At 40.1% G+C, this 12,459-nt stretch overlaps 1 protein-coding gene across 1 annotated transcript in view; it reads right to left on the bottom strand.

Moving 5' to 3' along the window:
• TTC7A (tetratricopeptide repeat domain 7A) overlaps positions 1 to 12,459 on the bottom strand; it is a 421,036-nt gene that overhangs the window by 67,745 nt on the left and 340,832 nt on the right. Inside the window, exon 19 of the mRNA XM_073554004.1 lies at positions 6,818 to 7,020. Coding sequence (XP_073410105.1) covers positions 6,818 to 7,020 — 203 coding nt within the window. The remainder of the gene's footprint in view (positions 1 to 6,817; positions 7,021 to 12,459) is intronic.

The raw sequence follows: 12,459 nt of genomic DNA, 5'->3' as shown, positions 1-12,459 counted from the left end.
CAGTGATGAGTCCCACTTTTGTCTTGATTTTGTTGCTATGATTAAGAACATTTGTTTTTTCGAAACGCTTTGGAGAAATATCTTGCTGGTGTTAGCTGGATTTTAATTTGTGAACAATAAAGCAATAAATCTTCTCTCTGGACCTCCCTTTCTTTGTGTCACTTTTTGTCTTGGAAATAATGATAGATGAAGATTGGTCTGGAGGTAACATCATATGTTGTCTATTTGATACTGTTCAGCTATCCCACCATGTAGTATATGGATTATCAAGGAGATCACTAATCTATAAGTCCATATACAGTTGCTGATATACCGTACACTTTTTCTTGTACTCCACACATTATATTTTCCTTGTATGACAAGGTATGCGAGTTCCCTCTTTTGAGGCACCTTTTACATCTCTGTATCATTATTATTGTCTAATAAAGTAATATACTATTTTTGGACATCACTGTTCACTTTTTCCAGAGTTTACTTTTATCTCTGGTGTTATGATGCCATTGTGAGTAGCCTGCATGGCCTGAATGTACTATTATGGCCTGGAATGTCTCTGGACTTGTCTACCATCGGGCACGGGACGTCATTGGTCAGCAATTGCAAAGGAAACTGCAAGCAGTGGATCTTGATGATTTGCCTAAGTGCATTCAGAGAGACAGAACATTCTTAAGGCAACTATTAATTATCTCACTGATAGCAGCCAAGGCACTTGGCAGTTATACTTGACAGTGAGCAAATTGAGATATTTTAACTTTTTTTTTCCATTCTTTCATAATTTGCAGATAATTAACTAGTCTATCGATCCTGTGATTTCCATAATTCTACGAATTTTTCTTCTTGGTGTTTCAATTTCAATTTTGAAGAGTTGTGGCAGGTAATGTTAAAGCAAATTTATTAAAAAAGGAGATGTTTCAGATGTTTTTTTTTTCAATATACTGTAGTTAAAAAATAGTTAGGCCAGTCCTTACTCCCTAAACATACGACACTTTTTTTGGCAAACATCAGGTAAATGGACATTCGACATAAGGTATTGTGCCTGGAGCGATCATTGGCTGTGTAAAAATCCTGTGAGATCGCAGATGAATTGGTCTTCATAAAAATGCATTTAGAGTAAGCTCCCAAACCCAATTCTGCAATAACTAATCTTTTCCTGGTTAATCAAGCCTCGGCATAGGTCAAAACATCAATTCCTAATCTTCCGATGCAGCTCATGAAGCTGTACAGCTTGCATATTAATCCAAGTGCATTAGATTTGTAAATGAGTTCATCTCTTACAATAGGTTAGTAAGGACAAGGAAACCGGTCAATGACATAATATAAAGTGACAAATTTATTGGATTCCTGGAAGATAAACCCCCCCCCCCCCAAAAAAAAATTCTAAAATCCGGTTCATACTCCTGCTAAGGTTATCCCACAGGAGGCCAGGACAACTCCCGTCTTGAACAATGCCCCTCGGAGAACTGGTGTCATATTCTCAGGATATTAAAACACGTTTGCCCTTTAACAATGCCGTTGATGGTTCTAGACACAGAAAGTTTAATGGGCATAAGTGGTTATCCAACACCAAAATGACTCAAGGACACAAAGGATATTAAGTAGGTTTCTATAATGAACTGTACTCCGGAACGTTAATTGTCTAATACAATTGGAGGCACCTGATGGTTGACTTGTTACCTGATTAATGTTTAGTAACCTTATGGCAAGGGTTACGGTATCTCATATGATATGAAATGTGCTCCCACATAAATGTTTTATTACCACCGCTATCACTTACTCAATTATGAAAGAAGCAAATTAAGCTGCGGGGCCTCACATCAACTTGTAATAAATGAAGGAAACCAAATATTGAACAAAGTTTCAGAGCAGGAGCTTAAGTAGAACTCATGGGGCTATTTAAAGCCTTGTGATGAAATGACACCAGGCAGAAATAGTTGCTTGTAGAGTAATTTTATCTCACCAGGAGATATATACTGGAGCTGGAAAGGTTACACCATGTATGATACTGACTGTCCAGACACACTAGACCTCATGGATCCCTGAAGATAGCAAGGTCAGACGATGAAGAAATAATCGGCATGTTGAAGGGGTGAATTCAATTTTGCACCGCCGATTTAATCATTTTGGAAAGGTTATGGTCGTCACTCCGGGTGGATGGTTGTGCTCAGTGGTGGGATGGATATCACGACAATAATGCACAAAAGACCACGGCACTCCTCAGTTGCAGTGAAGAACATTTTTATTGATCTGTCAATATGTCATGTGCTATTGATACCACACTTTACGAGATGCCAAATTTTTGGTCCTCCCGGATCTTTATCACAGCCTGTTGGGAACACTGTGAGGTAGACAGCACCTTACTCAAGCTCAGGAAAGGCAGAAACGTTGGTCATTTTGGAAAGTGCGGTACCCTTGACCATGACCTACTGAAAGGTCAATAACATTTTCTTCACTGAAACTAAAAAGTCCGTGGTCTTTTGTACATCAGTGAATAATTTTAGACCCTACACTATAGTTTCCAACATTTCTAAAATGCTTACTGAGAGAAGTTTTTGAGTAAGCATTATTAATGCCAGTTTCCTGCCCACTATATGGGTTCTGTGTCCCAACCAAAAAAATGTTGGGAGAGAGTTGCCATGTGGTATGTGTGAGCAGTCCCTGGGAGACCTGGAATATATTGTACAAGTCCAAGAAGTCTCCACTTTTCCGGTGGGCCTTCTAAGTATCCTGGTAGCAGTATGCCCTGTTACGTCCAGCATTAAAATCAACACTTCATGCTGTGTTACTATAAGATGGTCATATAGTTTAGACTTTGATCATCTGATCATCTAATGTGTATGTGACATGTTTAACTCACACTTGTTTCGTCTTTGTCGGGGCAAGAAAAAGGACTGGGCATGTTGCATATCAACATGCTCAATCTTTGCTTCTCAAGGGACACAACTTCCAACCAAAGGGGTTTAGTAATGGCGGAACACCACCTCCATCCATAGTCCTATTTAGCTGACCCAAGTGTGCAAGTGTTAAAGGGAATCTGTCAGTAGAATTTACCCTACTAAGCCGTCTATATGGGAATGCAGGTCCTAGAAAGCTGAATCAAATGATACCTTGATATCGGTTATCCGATGAATGGGTAATAAGAAATACACATTTTTCAAATAGGTAAATGAGCTGAAAAGATCCAACTATGGAAGAGAACTCTTTTTAGCTCATTTACATATTTGAAAAAGGTGAATTTCTCGGGAAGCATTCATCGGATTACAGCTATCAAAGTATCATTTGATTCAACTTTTTAGGACCTGCATGCCCAGATAGTCGGCTTAAAAGGGTTGATCCTACTGGCAGATTCCCTTTAAGGGAGTTTGTTGAAAAGTGAGTATTTTGGCAGATAGCTACTATATTTATATGCCTTTAAAGGAATTAAAGGGAAGAGGTTCACATGCACTAGCAGCAACTGAGGAGGAGACATCGTTCCTCTTCTTTTGGATTGCAGTATGGCACAGAACAAAATCAAAATTATTATATCCAAAGTGTTTTCCTTTAGTGCTATATTGTTTTCAGACATTGGTGAATAATTTTAGTGTCATTTTAAGAATGATTTGCGGTGTGCGTATTTGAGGTAAATTTACATAAAATAAATCCTATTTGAAAACTATTAGCTAAATGAATAAAATGCCAATAAAATGAAAATGAATGTTCCCTTAGAATTTTTTTTTTACAATTTGGAAATGTGGAATATAGCTATCCAAACAGGGCCACATAAATCACAGATTAAAAATATGTTCCACATCAGACCAAAAATATTGTTGACACCTGCCCACGTGTGCCTGGGGCCATCCAATACAACACCACTAAAATAATGTTTTTGTACTAAATATTAGATTGGTTAATAGAAGAATTCTCTCACACATCTTCCCCTAGGATGCTAGGATTCCTTATAGATCATGATTAGTTGGGCAACAGGAAGGACAAAAAAGAAAATAGCCGCACGGTTGACATGTGAAGTATACTTTTACTGAGCAGTAAGTTACAGGTAGCTGCGCTATCCTACGACAGATCCAAATTATATTAACAACAGGGAATCTTAAGTTTTTTTTTACAATATATCCAAGTTGTAGAATAAAAAATAATGCATCATTTTAAAGTGCGTAACAATATGGGATGCAGCGTTAGTAGTCACTCTTTTGAAGGAAATTAGTGAAGCTCAGTTATATCCATTGGTTCCATAGACATTTTAAGTGGTTTTCCAAAAATCACAAGTTATACCTAGGATTCGAGATAACTTTCTCATGACTGTGGGGGTCCCAAACACTGGGACCCCCAACATTTCCAAGAATGGGGGTCTGAAACCCAGCAAAATAAACTGGTCCTACAGAGCACAGGCTTGAATTGGGTGGAGATGCACAAGCTTGATCTTAGTTCCATTCATTGTCTATTGGACTTCTGGAAAAACTGAGCACTGTCCATAGATAATACAGTCATATGTTAAAGTTTGCCACCCCTATTAATGTTAACCTTTTTTCTTTATAACAATTTTGGTTTTTGGAACAGCTATTTCAGTTTCATATATCTAATAACTGATGGACTCAGTTATATTTCTGGATTCAAATGAGGTTTATTGTACTAACAGAAAATGTGCAATCTGCATTTAAACAAAATTTGACCGGTGCAAAAGTATGGGCACCTCAACATAAAAGTGACATTAATATTTTGTAGATCCTCCTTTTGCAAAAATAACAGCCTCTAGTCACTTCCTGTAGCTATTAATGAGTTCCTGGATCCTGGATGAAGGTATTTGTGACCATTCCTGTTTACAAAACAATTCCAGTTCAGTTAAGTTTGATGGTCGCCGAGCATGGACAGCCCGCTTAAAATCATCCCACAGATGTTCAATGATATTCAGGTCTGGGGACTGGGATGGCCATTACTGAACATTGTAATTGTTCCTCTGCATGAATGCCTGAGTAGGTTTGGAGCGGTGTTTTGGATCATTGTTTTGCTGAAATATCCATCCCCTGCGTAACTTCAACTTCGTCACTGATTCTTGCACATTATTGTCAAGAATCTGCTGATACTGAGTTGAATCCATGCGACCCTCAACTTTAACAACATTCCCGATGCCGGCATTAGCCACACAGCCCCAAAGCATGATAGAACCTCCACCAAATTTTACTGTGGGTAGCAAGTGTTTTTCTTGGAATGCTGTGTTTTTTAGCCTCCATGTATAACGCCTTTTTGTATGACCAAACAACTCAATCTTTGTTTCATCAGTCCACAGGACCTTCTTCCAAAATGTAACTGGCTTGTCCAAATGTGCTTTTGCATACCTCAGGCGACTCTGTTTGTGGCGTGCTTGCAGAAACGGCTTCTTTCGCATCACTCTCCTATACAGCTTCTCCTTGTGCAAAGTGCACTGTATTGTTGACCTATGCACAGTGACACCATCTGCAGCAAGATGATGCTGCAGGTCTTTGGAGGTGGTCTGTGGATTGTCTTTGACTGTTCTCACCATTCTTCTTCTCTGCCTTTCTGATATTTTTCTTGGCCTGCAACTTCTGGGCTTAACAAGAACTGTACCTGTGTTCTTCCATTTCCTTACTATGTTCCTCACAGTGGAAACTGACAGGTTAAATCTCTGAGACAACTTTTTGTATCCTTCCCCTGAAAAGCTATGTTGAATAATCTTTGTTTTCAGATCATTTGAGAGTTGTTTTGAGGAGCCCATGATGCCACTCTTCATAGGAGAATCAAATAGGAGAACTACTTGCAAGTGGCCACCTTAAATACCTTTTCTCATGATTTGATACACCTGGCTATGAAGATCAAAGCTCAATGAGGTTACAAAACCAATTTAGTGCTTCAGGAAGTCAGTAAAAAGTAGTTAGGAGTGTTCAAATCAAGAAAATGATAAGGGTGCCCATACTTTTGCATCGGTCACATTTTGTTTAAATGCAGATTGCACATTTTCTGTTAGTACAATAAACCTCATTTGAATCCAGAAATATAACAGAGTCCATGAGTTATTAGATATATGAAACTGAAATAGCTGTTGCAAAAACCAAAATTGTTATAAAGAAAAAAGGTTAACATTAATAGGGGTGCCCAAACTTTAACATATGACTGTATATGAAGCGGAAGTTTGACCTCCATTCAGTTGAAAACAGGTCGTTCTCAGGGTTTCTGTGCCATGTTGTTGGGTTCACTGGAGATCCCAAAGGTCAGACTCCCACAGATTAATAAGTTATCCTTTACGACATTGGGGACTACTGGTCCACTCAATCTCCACTTGATTGCATAACTGTAATGATCAGTACTGGTCCCAGTGGTGGGGCCCTCAGTGATTAAACATTTATCACCTATCCTCTAGATCAATGGTTCCCAAACTCCAGTCCTCGCGGACCCCAACAGGTCATGTTTTCAGGATTTCCTTAGTATTTCAAAGGTGATGGAAGTATCATCAAGGCATCAGGAATTCTCTCACATGTGTAACACTATGGAAATCCTGAAAACATGACCTGTTGGGGTCCGCGAGGAATGGAGTTTGGGAACCACTGGTCTAGATAGATGATAGATGTCTATTGTGACACAATTCCTTTCCTTTACTAGGAGTACCTCAAGGTTTTGATGGAATACATTTTTTTTCCCCAACAACTGTACTTCTACAAAATTTAAAACAATTTATAGGGAAAAAAAATACAAACAGAGAACGCTCCTTCTAAAAATAATGCCTTAATATTACCGCACAATCAATGCAACAATGGAGCCCACAGCTGCAGTCTGAAACACTTACACAGTGAGTGGAGCTCAGAACCCACAAACTTACCAGGCTGTGCATAATTTTCACTCCATCTGGATTGACTGTTAGTGCTTCATTGTATATCTGCTTTGCCTCCTCCAAACAGCCTTTCATCTCCGCGAGCTTCCCACGCATGTACAGCACAGTGTGTGATGTGGGGAAAAGGCTGGCTGCCTCCTGGATACAAAAGCCTGCTTCTTTCATATGCTGTTGTTCCATAAAGAGTTCAGCTACACAATAAAGAAAAAAAAAACCAGTACAATAAATAACTCATTATTTCTAATTTCGACCAATTTTTCCTGCTCTATAAACGTGTAGGGGATTGATTGACAGGCTGTCATACAACATCTGCACGCTCTGCAAGAATACAAACAAGCATAATAATATAACCTCTCCACCTGTAAACTCCTCAGGATTCCCCTGATTAGAAAGCGACATACTAGAGTAGATAAATCAGGTCAATCTGTGGTTAGGGCTCATGGAGACGTCAGCGCAAATCGGTCCGAGCATTGACCGCTAACGCATGGACTGGCCACGGATCTCCTGAGCCGAGCACGACAGCCTCATAGAAATATATGAAGCTCCGGTCGATGACTTGGCGCCAGTCCGTGCACTGCGGATCAAGATGGGACCGATTTGCACTGATGTCTGAATGAGCCCATAGGTTGGGGGTCACGAGAGGAGAAGATGGAGAACAAGATTTCATCCAAGTGCAGTCCAATGTTTTTACACGCACTCAGACTTTTACGGGTGCGTGTGATCCATTTTGCGCAGGCACTTGTAGCAACCCGAATCGGCATAAGAAAAAACTCACAGATCTGCAATATCCCATAGTAAAACACTGGGCTGAGGGCTATATGATAAAACATCACATCGTCCTCGTCCGATGAATATCCTCTTGTGAACGAGGCCTTAGGGAAAGTCTACAAGGGACGGAAATGCTGCGGTGAATAAGGCAAGTAGAGGAGATCTTCTCCACATACTGACCAAGATAGGACTGTATGGCAGCCGTTACTGGGCGTCATCCTACCGCGTTCTTGAAGAACGGCCACATTGGAATTCATGCACCCATGGGTCAGGTGCAAAACAAACAACCAACAAGGGAAGGCAGAAACGGTATTTTACTCTAGGCACGGCGCTGTTATCATTAGTCTCCGCGATCAGGTGATTGGACAATTCCAGATGATAACCGTGCTGCTGGATCTAAGTAGACCCCGTGCAGCCCCGGCGGCAACTGTTGTCACTTGTCAGTGATGATTAACCTTGCAACTGGGGGTGCTGTGGCAAATAGGGAAAAAAATGAATTGTGACCTTTTGGGGGATATAGAAAGCATTATGTGCAAGTATATACCGTAAGTGTAATATATGGAAGAAAGTAGCGTATTCTGCAATTTTTTTCACATGCAGATTTGGTTCATGATAGAAAAATTGCTGATCTGCACTGCCCCATTAAATGATCCACTAGTCCAAGTGCAATCAGTTTACTTAGAGATAGCACTCGGACCAAAAATACGGTTGAGTGAACGAGCCCTGATAGTGCAAAAAAATAGAAAGGTTATAACCATATAACCAACAGTTATCATCAGCAGCATATCTGACAGTAGATCCGGCCTCACAAAGGTACAGTGACGATTTTGTCGATGAAAGCAAGGAGCAAATCTTAAAACCGTTTATTACTATTATTACAGAAGAAGGCAAGAAAAACCCTAAACCTAACCTGAAAGCAGGGCCGGCTCCGGGTTTTGGGCCCCGAGCGAAAGAATCTCAGTGGGCCCCTTTAACACATATCAAGATTCATGATGCACAGATAAGGCAGAGAAATATAGGTATAGTACAATGGCAAAGATTTCACTTACTACTTACATTACATGGGTGATATCTACTGTACATTCTACAATTCCATAAATATAGTATTATGCACAGTCCATAGTCCTCTATATAGTATAGTGCACAATCCATTGACCTCCATATAGTATAATGCACAACGCAGTCCTCCATATAGTATAATGCACAACCCACTGACCTCCATATAGTATAATGCACAGCACATAGTCCTCCATATAGTATACTGCACAGATCATAGTCCTCCATAAAGTATAATGCACAGCCCATAATCTTCCAAATAGTATAACGCACAGCCCATAGACCTCTATATAGTATAATGCACAGCGCATAGTCCTCCATATAGTATACAGCACAGTGCATAGTCCTCCATATAGTATAATGCATCCCATAGTCCTCCATAAAGTATAATGCACAGCTCATAGTCCTCCATATAGTATACAGCACAGCCCATAGTCGTCCATAAAGTAAAATGCACAGCCCATAGTACTCCATATAGTATAATGCACAGTCCATACTACTCCATATAGTATAATGCACAGCGCATAGTCCACCATATAGCATAATGCACAGTCCATACTACTCCATATAGTATAATGCACAGCGCATAGTCCACCATATAGTATAATGCACAGACCATACTACTCCATATAGTATAATGCACAGCGCATAGTCCACCATATAGTATAATGCACAGTCCATACTACTCCATATAGTATAATGCACAGCATATATTCCTCCATATAGTATAATGCACAGGGCATAGTCCTCCATATAGTATACTGCATAGTCAATAGTCCCCCATAAAGTATAATGTACAGCCCATAGTCCTCCATAAAGTATAATGCACAGTGCATAGTCCTCCATATAGCATAATGCATCCCATAGACCTCCATAAAGTATAATGCACAGCCCACAGTCCTCCATATAGTATACTGCACAGTCCATAGTCCTCCATATAGTATAATGCACAGTCCATACTACTCCATATAGTATAATGCACAGCGCATAGTCCACCATATAGTATAATGCACAGTCCATACTACTCCATATAGTATAATGCACAGCCCATAGTCCTCCATATAGTATAATGCACAGAATATATTCCTCCATATAGTATAATGCACAGGGCATAGTCCTCCATATAGTATACTGCATAGCCAATAGTCCTCCATAAAGTATAATGCACAGCCAATAGTCCTCCATAAAGTATAATGTACAGCCCATAGTCCTCCATAAAGTATAATGCACAGTGCATAGTCCTCCATATAGTATAATGCATCCCATAGTCCTCCATATAGTATACTGCACAGCCCATAGTCGTCCATAAAGTAAAATGCACAGCCCATAGTCCTCCATATAGTATAATGCACAGTCCATACTACTCCATATAGTATAATGCACAGCGCATAGTCCTTCATAAAGTATAATGCACAGCGCATATACCTCCATATAGTATAATGCACAACGCATAGTCTTCCATACAGTATAAGGCACAATCCATAGACCTCCATATAGTAAAATACCCAGCTCATAGACCTCCATATAGTATAATGCACAGCACACAGTCCTCCATATACTGTAGTATACTGCACAACCCATAGTCCTCCATATAGTATACTGCACATCCCATAGTCTTCCATATAGTATAATGAACAGCGCATAGTCCTCCATATAGTATAATGCTCAGCCTATAGTCCTTTGTATATAATGCACTGCCTATAGTCCTCCATATAAAGAGAAGGCTGGTAGTGCAATAAGAGACTGCACTGCTGTGGTAGAATTCAAGATATCTTTATTGCCAAAGCGTTTCCTGAGCCAGTCCCAGATCACTTCATCAGGGCATGTTACAGAAGACCATTGCAGGGGTATATATACATAAAAAAAAAAAAAAAAGAAAAAGAAAAAGGGAGGCGCCAAGAATAGTGGGGTGACACGTCAGCATGGATACATATACATGAATCAAACAAAACAATAAAACTTTATTACAACCATATTAAAAACAATGTTTAAAATGCCATAAAAAGAGTGTTGGTATAAAAAACGTGATTAAAAAATAAAGAGACACGGGGGGGGGGGATCACGAGGTAAAAGATTAAAAAATGGCTCTCAAGTCCTGGGGTGGATTAGAACTTGCCTCAGAGGATATAACTCATGGTATTAGTCCACTATGCTACGTGAAACTGGAAAGTAAGGAGAAAATGGTTAAAATCATGTGTAAATAGCTAAAACTAGTCTCAAATATCTTTTTTCTAGGTGGAGAAAAGAGAAGAACAACAAGAAGAAACTCTCTGGAATAGGTGATATAAAAATGGTTAAAAATTGAGTGTCAAGACTTAATAAAAAAAAAAAAATTTTAAAAATTTAAAAAAAAAAAATTCATGGGTGAAAAAAAATGCATAAAATTTTTTTCTTTGAAAAACGAAGATGATGATATAAAGGAATTGAAAGGATAAGCTATTAAAACACAGGGTCAAAATAAAATCAATAAAAAACATCATTGATGATATTAAGACCATTGGGTTCAATAGATTTGAGTTTGTAGATCCAAAAAACTTCCTTTCTGCATAGTGATTGAAACCTATTGGGGATATGGTCTGGTATGTGATCAATGGGATAAATGGTGGCTTTACTGAAATCTCTGGAATGTGTGGTGTCAACTACATTCTCGCATGAATTCACACCGTCACAATATCAAAATAGGCTTCCAAAAACATGGACTTTCACGACACTTTGACACCACACATTCCAGAGATTTCAGTAAAGCCACCATTTATCCCATTGACCACATCCCCAATAGGTTTCAATCACTATGCAGAAAGGAACCTCTCTGGTTTTCTGTGACTTAGCTTGGTTTTGTTTTCCTCCTCGGTGACCCAATCATAACAGTTCTCCATATAGTATAATGCACAGCCCATAGTCCCATATATATAATGCACAGTCCTCAATATATTTTGTACCTCTCGTAGCCCTCAATATAGTATAATGCACCTCCATATATAATGCACAGCCCTTACTTATCCATGTAGTATAATGCACAGCCCTTACTTATCCATGTAGTATAATGAACAGCCCATAGTCATCCATGTAGTATGATGAACAGCCCACAGTCATCCTTGCAGTATAATGCACAGACCATAGTCATCAATGTAGTAAAATACACAGCTCATACTCATCCATGTAGTGTAATATACAGTATAATACACAGTCCATAGACATCCATGTAGTAAAATACACAGCACATAGTCATCCATGTAGTAGTAGGGTCATCGTGCACTCACTAATTTAAAAATAAATAAATACTCACCTTCCCTCTGCTCCTTTCGGAAGCTGGCAGCTGACTTAAACTTGCAGGCGATGGGAGCACATGACGTCACTGCCATGCGCCCCCGGTCACGTACAAACCAACATCAGCTGCTGGCCTCTGATTGACCCAATGGGTCCGTGTGCTGCAATACACTTCTGATGAAAAAACCTTCACATCCTCATTGCTCTTACTTACAGCGTCGGACTGGCCCACCGGAGAACCGGAGGATTCTCCGGTGGGCACTGGCATCTGGTGGGCCCTGGCACCTGCTGGCATACAGGGCCAGCAGTTGCCTAGGGCCCCCGCTGCTCCAGGGGCCCCCAGCCAGTGGTGTGTCGCACACCATGCAGCTGCTATGGGGGCCCCTGCCAGCGGAGCAGCAGCGGGTGTCAGGAGGCAGGAGCCCCTGTCCCCGCTGCTAAAGAGAAATGAATATTCACTGCGAAGCAGTGAATATCATTTCAGGTCTCCACCCCCAGAGGCCCCGCCCCCAGCCCAGTAAGCCGCTCTGCATCAGGGC

The sequence above is a fragment of the Dendrobates tinctorius genome, unplaced genomic scaffold (assembly GCF_039654945.1).
Source record: "Dendrobates tinctorius isolate UK_male_01 unplaced genomic scaffold, ASM3965494v1 ptg000205l, whole genome shotgun sequence".
Lineage (NCBI taxonomy): Eukaryota > Metazoa > Chordata > Amphibia > Anura > Dendrobatidae > Dendrobates > Dendrobates tinctorius.
The sequence above is the reverse complement of the archived record's forward strand: the minus strand, read 5'-3'. Positions and strand labels throughout refer to the sequence as shown.